Here is a 21,215-nt window from a genome sequence, read left to right on the forward strand (position 1 = left end):
CAGACAGTGCTGACAAAGACACAAGTCACTGAAAACTGCTATCCAGACAACACACTGCCAAGCCATATATGAGATTTCACAGAGGCAAAAAAAATTAACCAGGAGCATCATTAAAAGCATCTCTGTATTTAATGTCATATTTTCACAGGATAATATTCTGTGTGTGTGTGTGTGTGTGTGTGGGGGGGGGGGGGGGGGGGTACAGATAGTGAGGTGAACAAGGGTTTTTGTAACATTTGATATCATTCTAAGGGACAATCAATTCACATTAATTCACACACATTAACAAAGTAAACTAGATGCTGTTCAAACACCAGCAATATATTCCCCGGATGGCCCCGTTACCGTCTCCTTCGCGTCTGACCCCTACTCCTCACACCCACAAGCTTTACAATCTCTAGGCCCCCAACACACTCTTCCCATCTGTAATGTCTGCAGCTACCCATCTCTTTGCTACCACTATGCAGCACGGCTTCAACTTTAGTGTGATTTGTCTCAAAATTTGATCAGTTCCAGGTCTTTGTGTCTGCCATGTTTGAAGATCAGCTGGCGTTATCATGCTAATGAAGTGTCTACGAGACCAAATCCCAAAACCTATTAACTGTGCCCACGGCTGCAAGTTTAATATTTGTCACTAGTAAAATATCTACTGGACAACCTACAAGAGTTTCTGTTCCTGGTTTCTGTACTGCCTAGGCTTCCCCTTCAGCTGAAACCGAAGACCACCACATATTAGGTAGTGGACCGTGGGATTAATGAGGCTTGGGAAAAGCGCCCTCTATAGTGAGATAAAAGAAGCACAGGAAAGCAGAAGTTTAACCTTGATTGCCATGACTCTCTGGAGGAGCAGTCTGAATGCCCTGCAGCAGCGTTTCCCAACCCGGTCCTTGGGGATCCCCCGACAGTCCATGTGAATTGTTAGGCAAGCAGCTGGAAACGAGCAATAACATGGACTGTCTGGAGGGCCCCTGAAGACCAGACTGAGAAACATTGCCCTGCAGGATCTAACAAGCTAAATATCACTTTGAAGGATATGAAGACACAATGGTTGATTTGTGTTAGGAATCTTTATTTCATACTGCCAATCAGGGGACTTTATGTAGTGTTTTTTTTTTTTATGAAGCTTGTTATTTAACTTAAAATAACCCTAACCTATGACCCCTCCACCCTTCAAATGCCAACAGCATGAAAGAAAGCAAGAAATTCTCCACAAAGTAAATAATTCAGCAATTACAACATAATGATCGCTTCAGTATACTTTAAACTGAAATTATCACAATTAATTCAGTGATGAGTTTCCCTGTAAGAACCTGCAACTGAACGAGGTCCAAGCATGAGTCAACACAGTGTCAAAGAGCAAACAGGAAACAGGGATTGAAATACAAGTTCACAAAAGAAGGGGGCATTTAGATTACTGACTGCATTCGACATCAGTGATTCCTCTTCAGTTTGCTTGGGAGTTTCTGCAGACATGTCCCTGGGAAATATTACCAAACCTTCAAGCTATTTTTTTATATGACGAGAGAAATTACAAAGGTACACATACAGAGTGCACATTCAGATAACCCCAATCTGCCTAAATTCTATCACACTGGACGACTATTTTCACTGATCTAAGAACTATAGGTCAATTTGCATATGCAGCTGGCTTTAGGCAATAAAAGGACATGTTTTTTAATTGTCAGTGCATTTGTTAAAATGAGAATTCACAATAAAAAGGAACAGGGTAGATTATACAAGCAACAGCTCCCCCTACAGGTATCCACAAAACACGCAAAATCCACACAAAATGAAACAAGTTTCTTTATAGATCCTGAAATTTAATTTAATATGCACATACAAAAACCCAGTGTGCTTGTGTTTTCTATGGCACAAGAACCAAAGTGTTTAGAATTCACAACAAGCATAAAAGGGAGAAATGAGCATTTATTCCCATTTTAACCTTTTCTTTCGAACATCAGGAAAACGTCTATTATGTGCCAAAAGTTAGAGCAAAACTGCAAAATCAAATATCTCAAAAGGAAGCATTTGTTTGTGCAGATCTTCAGATTTAACTCTGCTTCAATAAAAAAAGGAAAGAAGTCAGTCGTCTCTGTCTGGGCTTCCACTCCTGTGGGGGCTTCCTGAGTGAGAACGGCTGAAACACAGTAGGAATTACTCAGGATTTATCACATGACGTAGCTATTAAGCCTGATCTTCAGCCCTAATAAACATCACTGCCAGTTTGGCATCAGCACTTGTCTACATAAGAGGGCATAAAGGTCTCCAGCATGGCAGCTGCATTTCACAGCCCTGTCAGATGGTGACATCCTACAGAAGGCGGCTCTCTGACAGGACGAGGAGCCAGCCTGCAGGACTGCACTCAGAAGCTCATGGGCACTCAGCACGGCCCACCCCCCTGCCCCCCCTAGGTACAGGCACTTCAAGAGAAGCTCCCAGGATGTGAGGCATTACATGGAGCTCAACTGTCAAACAAATGCTTACCTTTGTTTTGCAGGCGATGATCTAGATTTTGAGTGGCTGGGAGGGAAATACAAGTTCCAATAAGTCACACTTAAGACTCATAAGAAGTTGAAATTCAAGCACTAACATAGTTTTCAGTAGATAAAGGAAGAATCTTATAGGCTAAAACAGGCAAATTATAAAGGGATTTCCATTTATTCCAAAGGGTTTATCTTTTAAATGCGACTGCAGAATCCAATGATGCTCCACGGAAACCTTAGGGCTGCACGATACTGCTTGCACACTTTCAAATACTGTGATGTAATTTTTTTTGCCATAAATACTGTGATATTTACAAAGCAAAAAAGGAGTTCACTATTTACCCAAAATAAAATATAGACAGAAGTCGTTACCCTCCAAGTGAGTCCGTCAAGCAACTTTGTGTTGCCGCAAGCTGCACTGGCAAATCAATTGCTTTTGCTCAATATGGTCACTATGGAATCCCAACTATCTTCATAAAACCAAAGATACGTTTTTGGTGATCAGTTCTTGTTCCCTTTCCTCCTTTACACCCTAATATTCCTCCTTTACACTTTTACACTAATTCACAAACAAGCCACACTGAGTGAATCCGACAGCAAGGTTGAAAATGATTATGACAGGCTCAGAGAGCACATGTACAGCTCATACAAGAGCAGCAGCAGTAAATTTTTTTTTGAAACACACCGAGTTTAACATACTAGATAATCTTGAAAAAGAAGAATCATTCAATTTGCTAAGTGGTAACCCCCCCCCCATCCCACACGCACTTGGTGAACCGCATGACCAAAATTTCAAAATAACAAAACTGTATTGCAATGTCCTGACGGCATGAAAAATGTGATACTGGCCAAGCCTAATCTCTCAGCCTTTGAAATATGACATAAGTATGTGTAAAACATTTGTTGTCGACATTAATATCGCACAATGCCCGACCCTAGTACGAAAACAGGAGAATAAAAAAAATGTTCCAATAACACAAACTTTCAAAATAATACTTTTGAGATGGGAAAGCAAAACGGACAAGAGCACAGATACCACGACACCATTCTCAAATGAAAGAGATGCAAAGCAGCAGAAAGAAGGCAGAACTTAGACAGATGACACACCTCCTTGCTGGAGAGCCAGACTTTGACCTGCCACCTGAGCCAGACCTGCAAAGGGGTCACATGCATGAGCGCCATGACATGAGAAAGCCCCTAGCATTAAACAGCGCAGCAAACAAAGCCGCTGCGTTTGACAACACAGGGAAGCCCTAATAGGTGCCTTTGAGAGTGAGTACCAACCTGCTCTGGGGATAAGAAGCTGACCTGGACCTTGATGGAGACCTCGAACGAGACCTTGACCTGGACCTCGATCGAGACCTTGATCGAGACCTAAGAAAAACATAACCAATTCAGCCTTGGCTCAAGGGGGTTGTATGCGCAGCTGACATATGCTGCACTACCTTGATCTCTTGGGTGTTCCAGATCTGGATCTTCTTGGAGAAGCAGAACGTGATCTGTGGGGAGAAGAGGATCTTGATCTGAAATGTGTTTTGGGGGGGGGGGCTGTGAGCTCAGCATGAGATGAGCATTTAAAACCTTGGGTAGGATCTGCCCAATACCCATGGATGTCAAAACGGGAAGTGCCAGGAAGGGCAGCTCCCACAAGGGAGGCCGCAACACCGACACAGGCCTCACCTGCGGCCACGGCTCCGACTACGCGAGCGAGAGTACCTCCTCCCACGGGACCTGGAGCGAGAACGGGACCGGGACCTGGACCTGGACCTAGATCTGACCACATCCGAAGATATTTAAATCAGCGGCCGCCAGCATTGGCGAGGAACACAGCACACTACCTCACACTGCTTCTGATAGCTTACAGTAACACACTAGCACACAGCTACACTTCCACTGAACAAGTCATCAGAATAAAGTATGTCACAATTACCAGTACATATACATAGGAAAATGTTAATTCATTACTCTAGTATAAATATACATATGCTTCACAAGAAGCAGCAATGTCATTCTCAAAAATTAAAAGATAATACATTACATTATTCTTTAATTTGCTCAAAAAAAAAGAAAAACACATTAATTGGTACTTGAAATAAACCTTGCAAGTTTGCAGGGCGACCCTCTTTGGACCAAGGTCTAGGAGATCTAGGCGATCTAGAAGTATCTATCAGCCGATCTCTGCATCTAGTCGTGTTCTTCAATCTAACGATGACCGCACCGAGAGCCAAATCGCTTGATTGAGGCTTGATAGATGCGAGGGAGCTTTTTCTAGACGGGACCGTGGTCAACCGGGTCGTTCCTCTTTATAAACCGTGGCCCAATTGATAGCCAAATTTATTGGACTGGCGATCGTCTGGTGTCAAGCGAATTTTCTGCCCTCAACGAAATCTTAAGTTGCAGCTAGGAGTGGCAGGCGCTCGAGGGGGTCTGGCCTCTTATGCTGATCACCTCAGCGTCTAGGAGGATCGTAAGTGTTGAATTTGCTAGATGCCTCATGAAATCGTAAAGGCTTGAGACACTCTGAATCAAACGAAGAAACCTGAAAGGTTTTGACCAGGTGGATTGTTAATATTGCAACAACATTTCAGAAAAAAAAATACTTTTCAAATAGATATAAATATATTAAGTCAAACAGTAAATCCAAAACAGTAACACCAATACATTATTTATAAACATACAGTGATTGAAGTTTCATATGTACATCGTTACAGTTACTTTCATCAAGAATGAGCAGAAAGACTGACAGATACATCAGTGGGGTTTGTTTCGGCTGACATGTGTACCTGCTCCGCCGCCGCCGGCTGTAGCGATGGCAGTCGTAGGCATAGTGCCCCTTCTCACCACACTCGTAGCATCTGTCGTTGGGGTCAAATGGCCGGCGGGTTGGGGGCCGGTCGTAGCGCGAGCGTCTCGGCATTCCTGTAGACAGCTCGACTCGAACCCGAGACCCGCAGAGCACCCTGAAACAAGTGATAATGGGCAAGTGACACTGCAACTGATACTACTGGAAAGGAAAGATGCTGCCTTTCTGGTGACCCAGCATTCCCCCTTGCCATACCATAATACTAGAGGAAACTACGGCCCTTTCATTATGAGAACCCTGTAGCTGATAGGCTGGAGCAGAAGCCAGATACTGCTGACAGTCTAAATCGGCGTCTCCCAAGCCGGTCCTCAGGGACCCACATCCGGTTAATATTTTTGCTCCCTCCCAGCTCCCAAAAACGTGGACTGTCTCTGGGTTCCCAAGGACCAGTTCAAGAAATTCTGGTGTAAATGAAGCCCTAAATCCCGCTGACCACAGGGCTATTGACAGGAACTGGAGAGGCTAATAGTAATGAGGGTTATGAGAAGAGCAGTGAAAACTTGATCCAAATTCATAAATGTTTGGTCAACCTCTACATTAGCAATAAGCGGGAAAGACATACTTTAAGTAAAAATTATTTCATCATATAGGCCTAGAACAATCAAACATATACCAAACAACACTATCAATAAAAAAAGTCTTAGTACAAAATAAGCGAAAGGGCATTTTTAAGTTAAACATTTTAACAGGCAGCTTACATTTAATTGAACAAATAAGTATTATAAAATTAAGAATATTTTCAAATTTCTCAAAGGTGTTTCAGCTGCTGTACCTAGGCTGTGGAATAGTCTTCCACTTCCTCAGATCAACTCCTACTGTTGAAATTTTTTGATAAAATCTCATCTTAAAACATATTTATTTTCGTTAGCTTTTGAGCAGGCCAGAGCAATTCTGTTCTTTTTTAAAATCGTGGTTGTAATTTTAATTAATTCATTGTTATTTACTTTAATTTTCCATCCATCCATTTTCCAAACCGCTTATCCTACTGGGTCGCAGGGGGTCCGGAGCCTATCCCGGAGGCAATGGGCAAGAGGCAGGGAACAACCCAGGATGGGGGGCCAGCCCATCGCAGGGCACACTCACACACCATTCACTCACACATGCATTTCTACGGGCAATTTCGCTACTCCAATTAGCCTCTGCATGTTTTTGGACCGTGGGAGGAAACCGGAGTACCCGGAGGAAACCCCACGACGACATGGGGAGAATATTGCAAACTCCACACACATATGACCCAGGCGGAGACTCGAACCCGGTTCCCAGAGGTGTGAGGCAACAGTGCTAACCACTGCACCACCGTGCCGCTCCTTACTTTAATTTTATCTAAGAATATTTATTGTTTCATTATAGTCTGTAGAGAATTTTGGTGAACTTTTGTTGTTTTAAATGTACTTTATAAACAGACTGACTTGACTAAACATAGTGGGTAACTTTTCAGGTTTTTTAATCCAAATGTTTGTCAGCATGGTTTATCCATTAAACAACTGAAATAGTTCAATGTATTTTTTGTACAATAATATATGCAGCACACATTTTTACAGTAATTTTAAAAGAGGCAACAGATCGGGTCTTCTGAAGCCCAGAAAAAAGGAGCTGGAGGTAAAACCTTAAGCCCTTCGCTGGCAGTATTTGGACTGCTGGACTACTGGGTCTGAACTTAAACCACAGCTATACGGAAGAGCCCATCTCTGAGTACATCACCTCATTATCAGTCCCAACTCACTGTACACTTCTTCAGCTCCCAAGGTAAACCCAGGAACTGATGGGGACCTACACCACAGATACAAATGCTGGCCTGCTAAGCATCGCTGACTGTCATGACACAGGGCAGAACAGAAACACCCCCTAATTCTGGTCTACAACACTTACACACTTATTTCTGACTTGTATTGGTCAAGAGGCCAGGAGGGAGTTGAGTGTCCTAATTACAATAGAAATTTGGTTCCTTACTTAAGTTGCTTTGAACTTTTATTCCCTGCTCAAACAATGAATAAAACTAAACCTAGGTCAATCACTACTGGCGATGTTACTAAATCCTTGTTAAGCACTTTGGGATAGCAAAAACAGGAAAGATAATACATAATTGCATGATTCAATTTTTCAGCAATAGTTTTAAGAGTGTGTGACGACTATTAGGGGAGAAGTTTCTACAACACCGCACGCTGGATCAGAACCTGTTTGACCTTCCCACGATGTATTTACGTTGCCTAATACACATGACTTTGCAAAGACATCTTGCCAACTAACAAACAGGTTGTTGTTTAGATGTAACTTGTGCACATAAGACTTCTGTGTGCTATCAGGGTACATGACATCACAACAGGAACAGCATGCCACACTTTAAACAAAAAGCACATTAAGACAGCATAAAAACACATTAATTCATTCATGCATGTAGAGTGGGATTAAAACCTTCAAGTTAAACGTACCACAGGTGAGAGCACATCTCCCTCCGTACTGGAGTTGCGTATTAACCTTCACAGCAGTAGTGCAGCACCACACTTACTTGCCATCCAGTCCACGGACCGCGTCCTCAGCATCCCTGGGATCCTCAAACTCAACAAAGGCAAACCCCGGAGGATTCCTGGCAATCCACACTGTCCTCAGCGGTCCATAATAACCAAAAGCCCGCTCCAATTCTCCTTTCCCTGCACCTGTGCCAAGGTTCCCCACATACACCTTTGTCTCTGAAATGGGAACATACATAAAAGTGATGTTTCACAGCTGTCTCTGGCATACTTTATGCAGAAGTTCATATAGATAAGCCTTTGAACATGCCTATTTGCCTCTGCAGCACACATACGACATATAGCATTAGTCATTTTCTGAATGCCCCTTTACTATAAAAGATGAATGAGCCCTATGATATTTAATCTGGTTAATTAGTAACCTGGACCACATCGAGTTAACCTGAAGTGGCCCATAATGCAAGACAAACTTTGAATGGGAAGCTAGTGCATAAACATGCATAATTACGGAGTTAATTAGACATTAGATCAGCCTGCATAGGGGATCCGGTAGATGAGATTTATTTATTAATACATTCCACTAACTACACTGTTACAAAGAGAAGCTGACACTGCTAAGGGGGCGGAATGGACAGAGAAATAGGCGTCTAAATACATCACATTCATTTTTAGTGTGTCTTTCACAAATCTTAACTTTCTGTCCGAAGAACTCGTGATTACACCCTTTTACTGAAGATATCCTAACAAACGGTTCAGACCGAGACTGTTGTCTAAAACAAGTCCTCAAAAGTCAGCCGAAAAAGCAACAGGGAATCGAAAATCCTACGTTAAGTGACTCGGACTTGGAGGAAGTAACACGGGTAAAACGAAAGCGTGAGCCGGACTGACAGCCAGCCGGCCATGGGGGCGGGGGGCACGCCTAAACACGGCCAGCGAGCTAACGGCGGCTCCCCTGACAGCCATAAGAACGCAACACCGGGGAAACACTACATAACACAGTCACCAACACAGCCAGGCGAGCCGCATCCCGGTCTGTCAGCAGGAGTAGGCAGTTACCGCACGCGAGCGCGCTTGCTAAGCTACCTGCGGCGAAGCCAAAGACCGTAACCCGTGCGTATTAAACAGCAGTGGGTAACTGTCGGTATCACTTAAACTAAAGCTCGCTATTCCGCCTATACTTCAGTAGCCCAAGCTGACCCGGATCCAAGGGCAGGGAGCTCCAGCGCACAACGGCGCTTAGTCGAGACAGACGCCATTAGATCAAGCCGACAACAGCGCGCATAGACCCGGTTACGTAAATACACAGCATACAAAAGTCACTTCCCCCCACCTGGTTTTGAAAACGTCTCCGGCTTTCGGTGACGGCATGTGATATCTAACCGCGGAACCGTGCCAAACCTACCTCCACCGTAACGCCCGTATCTCGACATCGCGTTCCGTCGAAAGCCTCGGCTTCACAAGCCGCCTCTCTGCCGCCAACGGGCCGCGCGTGCTCGGACGTGCGCGCGGCTGCGGCTCTTCCGACTTCGCTGCGGCTCCCAGCGTCGTCATGGTAACCGCATCCCGCGGCATCGACAAGCCGAAAAAAGGAATAATAATTTGCGGTTAAAGAAACACAGTTAATATACAGTGTTAATATACAGTTCAGATATATTCACATTTCATTTTCAGGTAAACTAATACCAAATGTTCAGTTTAATCTCTTCTCGGAACCAATTTAATAGTGGTGGTTGTTTTCAGCTCGACGGTTTTTTATTGCGACACTCACGTGGAAAGGGTTACCACTATAAAGTGGGCCCGGGGTTCAGTAGGATCTTGGGTCAATTTGTTGTGTGTATGATACTCGTTATTATGAAAAGTTATGAATTCGTGGCGCAAAAAGACGCCACTGGAGTGGCAGAGATACGTCAATAACGAAGTGAAAGTGGTAGCGGACGAAAAGCGGCTGTATCGAGGCTGGGTTTATACGGTGGACCCGGTGTCAGCAAGGTACATGTTAACAAGCTGATGTGTCCCCAGTTTATTTCTTGCTCATGCACTTTAAGAACTGTACATCACGGCATCATATTGTCACTTTCTTACAATTAGTGAAATTTGCACTAATCCCCACGTCATTTTGTCTTGCTTTCCTTTTTTTACACTTTCAGCATATCCATATTTACTTGACGTAGTTTTGGTCGTTTAATAACATATTCCGTTTTTTATGTTGGTGGTTCAATTTATATTAAAATACTTTTGATTATTATATGATATTAAACTAACATGTTCAACAGTATGTAGGGAAATGTTATCATTACAAAAAATGAACTACACGTGAAGACACCCGTAATGATATTCTGATCCATCTAATTTTATATTGCCAGTGGTTCAAGGTGTGATCGTTAATTGTTCCTTTTCCCTTCAAAGTATTGTCCTGGTGAATCCCCAGGAGGACGGCAGGGCACACGTCACGGTGGTGATGGGTCACGCCGTGGATGAGGTGGAGCTGCTGCAGGAAGGCGGCGAGGAGATGGCGCAGAGACTGTCCTCCCTGTTCTCACCAGATGGCGTGCAGACCGTGAGCACGGAGGAACTGCAGAGCAAAAAAGGGTGTCTACGCGCTTGGCTGGAGAAAAACCGCATTCCGGTGTCGGAAGAAGGGGAGGCCCTGTGCGTGGCGGGGGTGCTCCGCATAAACCCACCGTACGGATCAGCCGATTGCATCAGCTCCAATGAGATCATTCTGTCCCGAGTGCAGAGCCTAGTGGAAAGTAATCCTGGAACACAGGGTTAGACATTGTTCGGTGCAACACTGTCGATTTAACAAAGGATTTTTTCCGATTAAAATGTTCTTTCTAAATAAGCTTTCTTAAGGAATTTATGATTTGAGTAAAGTTGAAGTGCATTCAGTAATCGTGTTTTTTGAATGACGTCGATCTTGGTCTTTTTGTGGGCTTTTGCCAGATGAAATGGCTTTTCTAATAAAACTAAGGAATTTTATAACGTTGGTGAATGTGTGGCGAAACCCACGTGATCACAGGAGAAACACCGGAACGTCAGCTGAGGCCACATTGAAAACTATAATCCAGCAACTGTCAGGCAACGAATGGCATAAATAAACCAACAAAACAGCAGCAGACAGTCTGGCTACGATGGGCTAACCCTGTTCTGGGTTATTCCCTGCCATACGCCTTTAGCTTCTGGGGTAAGCTCCAGACCCCCGCGACCCGGTGTAGGACAAGAGGGCACAGAAAATTGAAGGATGGAGCTTGGATATGGGGGAGTGCATGTAGAGCTGTAGCTCAGCAGAGGAAGGCACCGGATGTTTAGCGGATTATGCTTGTACTCCCAGAGGTTTTTTTTCTCTGTCAAAACAGTGATTTCTTTACTTCTGCCTTGTGCTGTCTATCACCACAATTAATTTTTACTATTGCTACCCTCAGCTGTATGCTGACATGTTACACGGTTGTCTGATTCTTTAACCTTAACTATGTTAAGAAAGGAGTTATACAAAAAGAAGCAGAATTTCTTTATTTTTCAGGAGATTTTAAAAGCTCAAGAAAAACCAGCAAGTAATATCTCAGTTATACACACACGCACATATATATATATATATATATATATAGGTTGTTCCCCGCCCCGTGCCCCTAGCTTCCGGGATTGGCTCTGGACCCCCCGTGACCCAGAAGGGTAAGCGGTTTGAAAAATGGATGGATATATAAATTCCTGCTTATCCCAATCTGAGGTGCATAATACTTATTTTATAATAATATAAAAAAAGAAACAAGATCTTGTTTTTTGTTAGTTTAGTATGTTATTTCCAACTTGTTTTGACTTGGGTCTAAATGTACCTTTTGTTGACCTATTTTTATCCACAAGCCCCTTAACAGAGTGTTATTTATGTAGCAAGATATATAGGGATATTAGAAGAGATTTTAGAACAAAGATAGTCCTGTTCCAGTAAGAAAAAGAGTGTGTAATCCTGACAGCTTCAGGACACAGTCACAGTGAGTACTGAAACCACATTAAAATGAAATCCAAGATGCTCCAGTACAAAAACAGCAGCATTTATTCAGCAGTCAGTGTCAGTAGTATTTTTACATTTCACTGGCAGGCAGCATAGCAGCATAGATTTTTGAGAATGTAGGGACAGCCAGTACCTAGAGCGATTGGGGTTAAGGGCCTTGCTCAAGGGCCCAGTGGTGAAATGGCTTGGCTGACCAGGGGGTTTGAACTGATGACCTTCTGATCCCAGGCTCAGAATCCTAACCCATTACCAAGATGATGGGTATGAGTGTGTGCCATGAATATGGTGTATTGGTTCTATATTTCATAGAATTAATTGTTCTTGTTCTGTTTTTAAGCCGTAGATTAGTTGCTAATGTAGGAACATATGTGTCCATTATAAATAAGCACAAAACCTCAAACTAAAAACTGAATGAAAACTTATATTTCAGATTCTTTAAAGAGGTGTTGATGACTGGGTTGTACTCTTGGGTGTCTCTCCACCCACTGAGGAGTCTACCTGGTCTCGACAGAGTTCCTATATCCGCTGAGAACTTTCTGGCTGATTTTTGGTTGCATTTGTCCAGCCCATCCCAACCCATATCTTTTAGGTTTGGGTTGGGTGACTGTCGAGGCCATTATCTGCTACAGCACTCCATCGCTCCCTTTTTTGCAAGGCGCTCTTCCACCAGGTGGAGGTGCATTGTGGGTCAATGCCCCGCTGAAAACACATAACAGGGGGTGTGGCCAAGCTTTTCACTGGTTCCTTATATGAAAACCTGGAAATGAAGAGGAAAAAGTTGTGAACAGCGTGGAAAACCATTAACCATTATTATTCTTATGTAGAACCATTTTTAAAATGAACCCTCTGTGTTATAGCAAAAAATCATATTAAGGAATATAATGAACAAAATTCATAAGTTCATACATACTATAGTGATTTCATGTTCCAAAGAAAACACTTAAATTGTTATTATCAAAGGAGAAGCAGCCACAATGTAATTTTAGATGAACTAGCTGCATTAATCTACTGTATATGGTACTGGGAAGAGTCTGACAGTGTCATCGTCTGTAAGCTTTGCACTGGGGTGGCAGTAACTGAACAAACGATTAAAGATAATCTCATTTAGCCACAGTCAGCCGATTCTCAAACTGCATTATCTCTTCATACCTAGCTGGCTCTTGCGAGCCTGTGTTTACACCTGCAATAAATGCACTTTACATTATATTTGGCCTTGAGGAATATTGTGTCCTCATCTCTGCACAGTTCCCCCCTCAGGTCTCAGCCATTAACATCAGAAACAGACAATGCAGTATAATAATATAAACCTGCCTGGGGGGGCGTCAGTCTGCTCAGTCACACATTATGAATTTAAGTGCATGCGCCCGTCTGATATGTACAAAAGAAATCCCATGAAACAGACAATGTTTTGGCATCAGTCAGTAAGCCGGGTCATTAAAATATTTTACATCACTGTGTACCACTGGGGGGCGCAGTATCAAAGCTGATTGTTTAACAAATGTTAAATCATTGGTACTGCACTTTAATCCAGGTTGCACACTATGCATACTGACGTGTGTCAGGATGCTTACATAATTGCTATCAATTAATAATGATTCATTTTACATTTCAGCTATATACAGGAATTATATTAACCCCAATTGTTCTACTGACTGACTCTGCTTTCACAAAAAAAGTGCCTGCTAAATAAATGAAGCGAAGGTTGTATAAGAGCATTATAGTTTTTTGTGTTAATTCAAATGGCCAAATCCACTGTATTGCTTCTAGAAATGATACGCAGGACCATCCACTAACATGTTGAACATGTCCAAGAACTGTACAGATTCCTGCATGTTGCAACGAGCAAGGGGCTGTTCAGGGGCTCCCTGTGTGACGCCGTGACCTTCGGGGAAACACAGTTATGTGGCTGAAGCGTTTCCGAGCTCCTCGGTTTCTAGTCGACATCTTTCAAAGTGCAGCATCCAGATAAAAGTACAATCTGCTGTTTTTTTGCTTTTCCTTTTTTTAGTCGCTGTTGCCTTTAATGTTTTCAGCAGCATCTTCGCAGCTGCTGGTACAATAAGCAACAGCTTCATTGGCGTTTTTATTGAGCAGCTGTTGAACACTGATGACTGTTATCTTCTTCTAAGGCATCAGTTCAAACTCACAGGCATTTGTAAGAATTTATCCTCCGGTGTGTTGAGACAGTCACTTCAACAAGTGTTCCTTCTGTGCTCGACCCTCTTTCGCTATAAATAATGAAATTCAATCTGTTTACACTCCTTCATCTACTCAGTATTGAGAATAAATCTCATTATTATTCATCAGACTCTTTTTATGCTTTCTATAATGGAAAAGCTGCTATCTGAGTATTATACTGTCCAGAAATAACTGGAATGACAACCTTCATAGATCACAAAAAAAACAAAACCTAATTTTGATAGGAATAGGAGTTGTTTACTGCGTGGCAGTTCATGTTCCACAAGGCATACGATGGCGGGTCTGCATCGTTACATTGATTTGCTCCTCATGCTTCCTGGGCAGACCCCAGCACTTTCCGTTTATGGTGCACTGGCACATTTGCTCATCCTCACTGGGCACAGCATGTAGCTCTTACTAGAAATGTACCCATGCTGTGAGCCTTAGTGCTTCTGTTAGATTCATGTGTAGGTCAGTGTTTCCCAACCTGGTTTTTGGGAACCTCCCCAGGCAGTCTGGCAGGGAGCTGTAAGGGAGCAAAAACGTTGTCTGGGGGGGTCCCTGCAGACCTACGAGAGCCATGTAATGGGATGAATCTAACGGAAGCACAAAGCGGAAATGATGTCGTAGATTATTTGGTCTCTGGCTGCACATTAATGTAACAACCAACAAAAAAGTTTGATACTTTCAGTCCTTAAATGAAATTGAGCGATAACTGTAGATAACGGATGTTTTATTGTATGTTTGATTATTAACAAAAATGTTTCACTTCATTTTCATAGCATAGCGTAGTGATTTGATCGTAGTGTGTCCCATTGTTCATCTGTGGCAAGGTCACACCACTGTAAATAAACCACTTCATTTGTTAAACAGATGAATAATTTAAGTTAGTTAATCTCGTCTCGTATCATTTTTCCTGACACTGGATACTGCCGCTAGCCGTAGTCCAGGGCACTGTCCCGGTAACCCGATTCCAGGCAAGGTACTCGTGTGTTTCTTGGTAGCTTTCTGGGGGACCGTAGTTGGACTGAAAATTCTCTTGGGCAGTGTTTACCAATCTGATCCTGGGGGACCCACAGACAGTCCATGTTTTTGCTGGGAGGGAGCAAAAATGTGGACCGTCTGGCAGGGAGCTGAGAGGGAGCAAAAACATGGACCAAGTGTGGGTCTCTGAGGACTGGATTGGGATACACTGCTGTGCAGTTTCCCCAAAGATGTTTTCACCAAACGGGGGGCAAGTCTCAAATTTCATATAAATGATCATCTCAGCCTAATCAATTATGATTTGGGGATTTATATTGACCAGACCTACTTTGTGCTTAACTGTGATTAATATCATTGACAATCATTCATTACTGCATTAACAATTACTCGTTGTTATTATTAGGCTGCAGGTTAGCTAGTGCTTCTTGCGACCAGATCCTTAGCAGTATGTGTGAAGGACCTGTGGGAGTCGGTATTACGACGCTCTTTTATAAACAAAGTATTCAAGCATAAGGATCTTTGCAAGACTGACCTTCCCTATTGATGACATAGATCACCTGGGTGCTATTTGATTAGGGGGCGCAAGAGAGCAAGTAAAAAAAAATCTGAAGAAATACTTCTGGTATTTCTATAGCTAGTTAGCAAGTTAGCAAGCAAATACCCTGTGCTACTAAAATGTTTTATATATTGCAGATGAAGTGATGAAATTTGTTTTCTGCTGCTCTGGGGAGGAGGGGGCTGTACCAGGTTGCTCCAGCTAACAGGTTGACATCTTTGTCATACGTGCACTAGGCACTAGGCGCCTGAATCATGAAGGAAGAGCTCTTGTTCAGCCGGATAACTTGTCACGGTTAAGGTGGTCTGAGCTAAATTTCTGTGAACAAAGTCCATTTAAACCCTGGAAATTATCTAGCTAGCCAAGAAATCACACTTTGTGATGCAGGCCCTAGCTGATAACATAGCCTTTCTTACTTCTGAGTGGTTGCAGCATCATATGTTTTAATGTGATTGGTTGAGAGCACAATATCACACAGCAGACATGATGCATCAAGAGTACATACACAATATAGCCAAAAGCATTGGGACACATAAGAACATAAGAAATTTACAAACAAGAGGAGGCCATTTAGCGATCAAGCTCGTTTGGCGAGAACTTAATTAATAGCTCAGAGTTGTTAAAATCATATCTAGCTCTAATTTAAAGGAACCCAGGGATTTAGCTTCCACTACACTAGCAGGAAGACTATTCCATACTCTAACTACACGCTGTGTAAAGTGCTTCCTCAAATTCATTTTAAAATGTTCTCCCGCTAATTTCCACTTGTGGCCATGAGTTCTAGAATTTAAACTAATATTGAAATAGCCATTTGGCTGAACAGCATCCCGACCTGTTAGAATCTTATATACCTGGATCACGTCTCCCCTTAGTCTCCTTTGCTACGAGGCTGAACAGATTCAGCTCAGCTAACCTCTCCTCATAAGACATTCCTCTAAGACCAGGAATCATTCTCGTCGCCCTATGTTGAACCCTTTCCAAGGCAGCAATGTCATTCTTAAGGTATGGTGACCAAACCTGCACACAATATTCTAGGTGGGGTCTTAACAAGGAATTATATAATTGTAGCATCACCTCCCTTGACTTAAACTCCACACACATAGAGATGTAACCCAACATTCTATTGGCCTTTTTTATTGCTTCCTCACACTGGTGAGAGTGGGATATGGAAGCATCAACATACATACATTAATCTTTCCTGTAATCCACTACCTTTATTTCAGTGGAACCCATAAAATATCTGTACTTTATATTTCTGCTCCCTGCATGGATTACCTGACATTTATCTATGTTAAATTTCATCTGCCAGGTGTCAGCCCAGACGATAATCCAGATCCCATTGTAGCCTCTGTGCTGCTAGATCAGTATCTGCTACACCACCCACCTTGGTGTCATCTGCAAATTTAACTAGTTTACTGTACATATTGGTGTCAATATCATTAATGTAAATTAGGAAGAGTAGTGGTCCTAAAATTGAACCCTGCGGTACCCCACTATGAACGCAGGCCCACTGTGACATTGTGCCTCTAATAACTACTCGCTGCTTCCTGTCTGTTAACCAGTTTTCGATCCAAACTGCTTCAGTTCCTAAAATCCCTGCAGCTTTGAGCTTAAGCAAGAGCCATTTGTGGGGGAAAACATCAAAGGCCTTCTGGAAATCTAAGTATATCACATCGTAGGACATTTTGTGATCAATTTCTCTTGTAGCTTCCTCAAAGCAATCGAGTAAATTAGATAAACAGGATCTACCTCTCCTAAATCCATGTTGGTTATCCCTCAGAATGTTATTTGAATCCAGGTAATCTACCATTTTCACTTGGATTATAGCTTCCATTATATTTCCATTGAAGAGTTCTGTGAATTCAAGCCTGGTACTGTCATAGGATTTTTGCAATAAGTCAGATTGTGGTATTTCTTCCCTACTAGATATTTCATGGTGAAATGTAAGTGGTATTAAAGCAAGAAGTGGAAGCATTTAGGAACAACAGAAACTCTTCCATGAGGTAGCAGACCATGCAGTAACAGAGTAGGGTCGCCGAAAGCTGAGATACGTACTGTATAAAAGTCACCAAACTTCCTCTGGCATTAACCCCAGCATAAAAAACTGTGACCAGGGAACTTCATGCAATGTGCTTCCATGGCCGAGCAGCTGCATGCAAGCCTCACATCACCAAGCGCAGTGCCAAGCATTGGATGGAGTGGTGTAATGCACGCTGCCACTAGACTCTGGAGTAGTGCAAATATGTTCTGAGGAATGATGAATCACACTTCTCTGTCTGGCAGTCTGATGGATGAGTCTGGGTTTGGCAGATGCCAGGAGAACGGTACCAGCCTGACTGCATTGTGCCAACTGTAAAGTCTGGTGGGGGAGGGATAATGGTATGGGGCTGTTTCTCAGGGGTTGACCCCTTAGTGCCAGTGAAGGGAACTCCTAATGCTTCAGCATTTGGACGATTCTATCCTTCCAACTTGTGATGTCATAAAGGTTCTTGTAGCATAAGTGTGAGGAATCTTAAATCTTAATCTTAAGATTCAAAGTAGACATCCTATCTGCTTGTCCAACACCTCCCCCCAACTTTTACTGTCTTCACCCCCCCTTCCCCAGTTTTACTGCACTTACTCCCCATTCATGGTTTTTTGGAATTCTTTCAATAACGGTGCAAAGAAACATAACTCAGAGGATGGCTAGTGGTGTTTCTCATGTCCGACTGTATTTGGCACTAATACACACACACACACACACACACACACACACACACACACACACACACACAGTCGTGTAATCATATCTTTTTGTGGGGATCTCATTCATTTCGATGGGAAGAAAGCTAACGCTAACTATTTGCAATTTTAGTTTTTTTCATTGCAGTCACGGATTTCTATATATATATATATATATATATATATATATATATATATATATATATATATATATATATATATATTAAAAAACAGGTATTCATTACGTTGTGGGGACATTTGGTCCCCACCAGGTAAGGTATACCTGGACCATACACACACACAGACACACACACACACTACTTACTCCATGTGCAAAGTAGTCATGCGGCTCCCTCAGCAGGCTAACACCAAATGCTTTAGTTTTCTGTTTTCCTGTTCCCTCCCCAGGAGTTACTTCAGTGCGGGAGGCTAGCTGTCTGCAGGGAAGCCTGTCAAACTCCGCACCTTGTGAGAGTGACAGGAACAATGCCGGGGAGCCCAGCGGCCATGACAGTGAGTGATGGGCCAAAGTGCTGCTTAGCAATGGGGAAGAGGATCTGCACTCCAAGGAACATGAGGCACCTTGAGCAATATGCATGAGAAATATGTCCATCAGCAATCTGAATATGTTTCACATTATCACCATTGGCTTTTTCATATTTCTAATGCTGGTATAATTTTATATATTACCTGTCATGTACGTCACAGCAGACTGATATGTATGGGAAAACATAAATGTTTCTAATTTTAAAAATGATTGTTTTTCTTAAACTGCTACATTTAAAACACTTGTGTTCCTGTTTATAACGCCTGTAAAACTTCTAGCACATTAGCTTGTTTGTTCAGATTGATTTGTGTATCAGTGTTTCAGAATCAGTTCATGCAATCAGTGTAAACATATTTATTTGGAGTGAGACTGAATTATCTAGCAGTTACTGTGAATAAACAGGTCGGTAGAAAAATGCTGGTTTTCAAGTGCCAATACATTTGTGTGATTTGTGGAACTATCGGTACTTATCAAAGCAGCATCATGAACCAGCTTTTCCTGACTTGTCCTGCTTACGAGGTCGGAGCCCGACGGCAGCTCTGGAGATTCTGTGCTTCCTCCCAGGCTGCAGTGCTCAAGGTCAAGCATCAAACTCACATCAGTGATAAAAGGCAGCCCCTTTGTTCTTAATGGAGGGCACATAATGAGATAAAAGCCTTAGCAACTGCCTTGTCATCTCATTTACTCTCAGCTATCCATCGATTCATCTTTATCCACATGCAGTTTGCAGACCTCCTGCAATGATGAAGGAAATCTGTGGGCCTGAGCGAAATATACAGCTTTTGTAGGAAGTATTTACCTTCATTTTCTAGTCTAACCTGAAAGTCTTAAATCAGGGGCCAATCTCAACCAGAAAGGGCTGGTATGTGTGCGAGTTTGTACTGCAACTATCTAATTAGAGAACTGATTGGCTGAAGAGTCCTCACACCTGGGTTTGAACAGCTGACCTAAAGGTTATCCCAAAAACATGCACACACACTGGCCTTTTGCAGATTTTAAATGTTTTTTTTTCTTCCACTGATCAACTTCATCTATTAAAGCAAGGGTTGGCAACCCTGATCCTGGAGCTCTGGTATCTAGCACGTTCTCTATCTTACCTGGTCTCTAATGAACCACACCTGATCTCAGGCAGATAATAACTCCATCCATCCATCTCTCTAGCATGTCCTGGGTTTGCTCCTGGGACTCCTCCTGGTTGGACATGCCTCAAACACCTCCCCAGGGAGGCGTCAATGAGGAATCCTACATAGATGCCAGAACCACCTCAACTGCCTTCTCTCGATGCAGAGAAGAAACGGGTCTACTTTGAGCCCCTCCCAAATGAGTCCTGACACCCTGTGGAGAAAACTCATTTCTGCTGCTTGTATCCGCAATCTCATTCTTTCAGTCAATACTCAGAGCTCATGACCATAGGTGAGGGTAGGAATGTACTCGACTGTGCTTCATGTGCATCGACTGGTAAATTGAAAACTTTGCCTTCCGGCACAGCTCTCAACCAGGACAGACCAGTACAGCGTTCGCATTACTGCCGACGCTCCACTGATCCGCCTGTTGATCTCCCACTCCCTTCTTCCCTCACTCGTGAAGAAGATCCCGAGATACTTGAGGCAGTAACTCATTACCCACCAGGAGAGAACAATCCAGGAGGTCCTCAGAATACTCCTTACACCGGCTAATTATATCCCCATTTGAGGTGAACAGTTCTCTATCCCTGCTGTAAACAGCATGAGTAAAACTTTGCTTTCCCCCTCCTGAGTTGCCTGATGGTTTGCCAGAATCCTTTTAAGGCAGACTGAAAGTCCCTCTCCATAGCCTCACCAAATTCCTCCCGTTGCTGAAGCTAAAACTTCAGCAACGGCCAAATCTGCTTTCTGCTTGGCCTGCTAGTACCTGTCAGCTGCTTCAGGAGTCCCACACACTATCCATACTTGGAAGGCCTCCTTCTTCAGCCTGACAGCTCCCTTTACCGCTGGTGTCCACCATCAGGTTTGGGGATTGCCATCATGACAGGTACCAACAACCTTACGGCCACAGCTCCACACCGTCGCTTCAGCAATGGAATCATTCAAGCTCCAAGTTCCCTGACTCCCTTGGGATACAGGAGAAGCTCTGCTGGAGATGAGAGTTAAAGATTTCCCAGACAGGTGACAGCTCAGCTCCTCTCTTCACCCAAGTGTCCAAAACATGTGGACACAGATCCAACAATAAAATTACAAAATCGATCATCGAGCTGAAGCCTATGGTCTAGTGCCAGATGTACTTATGAACACCTTTCATGTTCAAACATGGTGGTCATTATAAACAAACTGTGGTTAGCGCAGAAATCTAAAAACGAAGCACTACTCAGGTTCGGATCAGGCAGGCGGTTCCTCCCAATCACACATTGACAGCTGTGGGGAAGAATCTGTT

General features: G+C 43.0%; 2 protein-coding genes across 8 annotated transcripts; one reads left to right on the forward strand and one right to left on the reverse strand.

Moving 5' to 3' along the window:
* Window positions 1-1,048: 1,048 nt before the first annotated feature.
* LOC125715639 (serine/arginine-rich splicing factor 7-like) lies at window positions 1,049-9,580 on the reverse strand. 7 transcript variants are annotated; one of them, XM_048987424.1, is made up of 10 exons: window positions 9,217-9,580; window positions 7,853-8,033; window positions 5,267-5,443; window positions 4,582-4,685; window positions 4,164-4,256; window positions 3,929-3,982; window positions 3,768-3,845; window positions 3,591-3,635; window positions 2,485-2,520; window positions 1,049-2,137 (listed from the first exon to the last, which is right to left on the reverse strand). In XM_048987424.1, exons 1-10 carry the CDS (start codon window positions 9,242-9,244, stop codon window positions 1,938-1,940), a joined length of 996 nt encoding a protein of 331 aa, XP_048843381.1. In that variant the 5' UTR covers window positions 9,245-9,580; the 3' UTR covers window positions 1,049-1,937. The 7 variants fall into 7 exon arrangements, with proteins under 7 accessions (XP_048843381.1, XP_048843380.1, XP_048843385.1 ...); XM_048987423.1 differs by having other exon boundaries at window positions 3,768-3,857; XM_048987428.1 differs by lacking the exon at window positions 4,582-4,685.
* gemin6 (gem (nuclear organelle) associated protein 6) lies at window positions 9,569-10,796 on the forward strand. The gene is made up of 2 exons (XM_048987434.1): window positions 9,569-9,803; window positions 10,221-10,796. Exons 1-2 carry the CDS (start codon window positions 9,676-9,678, stop codon window positions 10,585-10,587), a joined length of 495 nt encoding a protein of 164 aa, XP_048843391.1. The 5' UTR covers window positions 9,569-9,675; the 3' UTR covers window positions 10,588-10,796.
* The last annotated feature ends 10,419 nt before the right edge of the window (window positions 10,797-21,215 follow it).

Source organism: Brienomyrus brachyistius, chromosome 20 (genome assembly GCF_023856365.1).
Source record: "Brienomyrus brachyistius isolate T26 chromosome 20, BBRACH_0.4, whole genome shotgun sequence".
NCBI lineage: Eukaryota > Metazoa > Chordata > Actinopteri > Osteoglossiformes > Mormyridae > Brienomyrus > Brienomyrus brachyistius.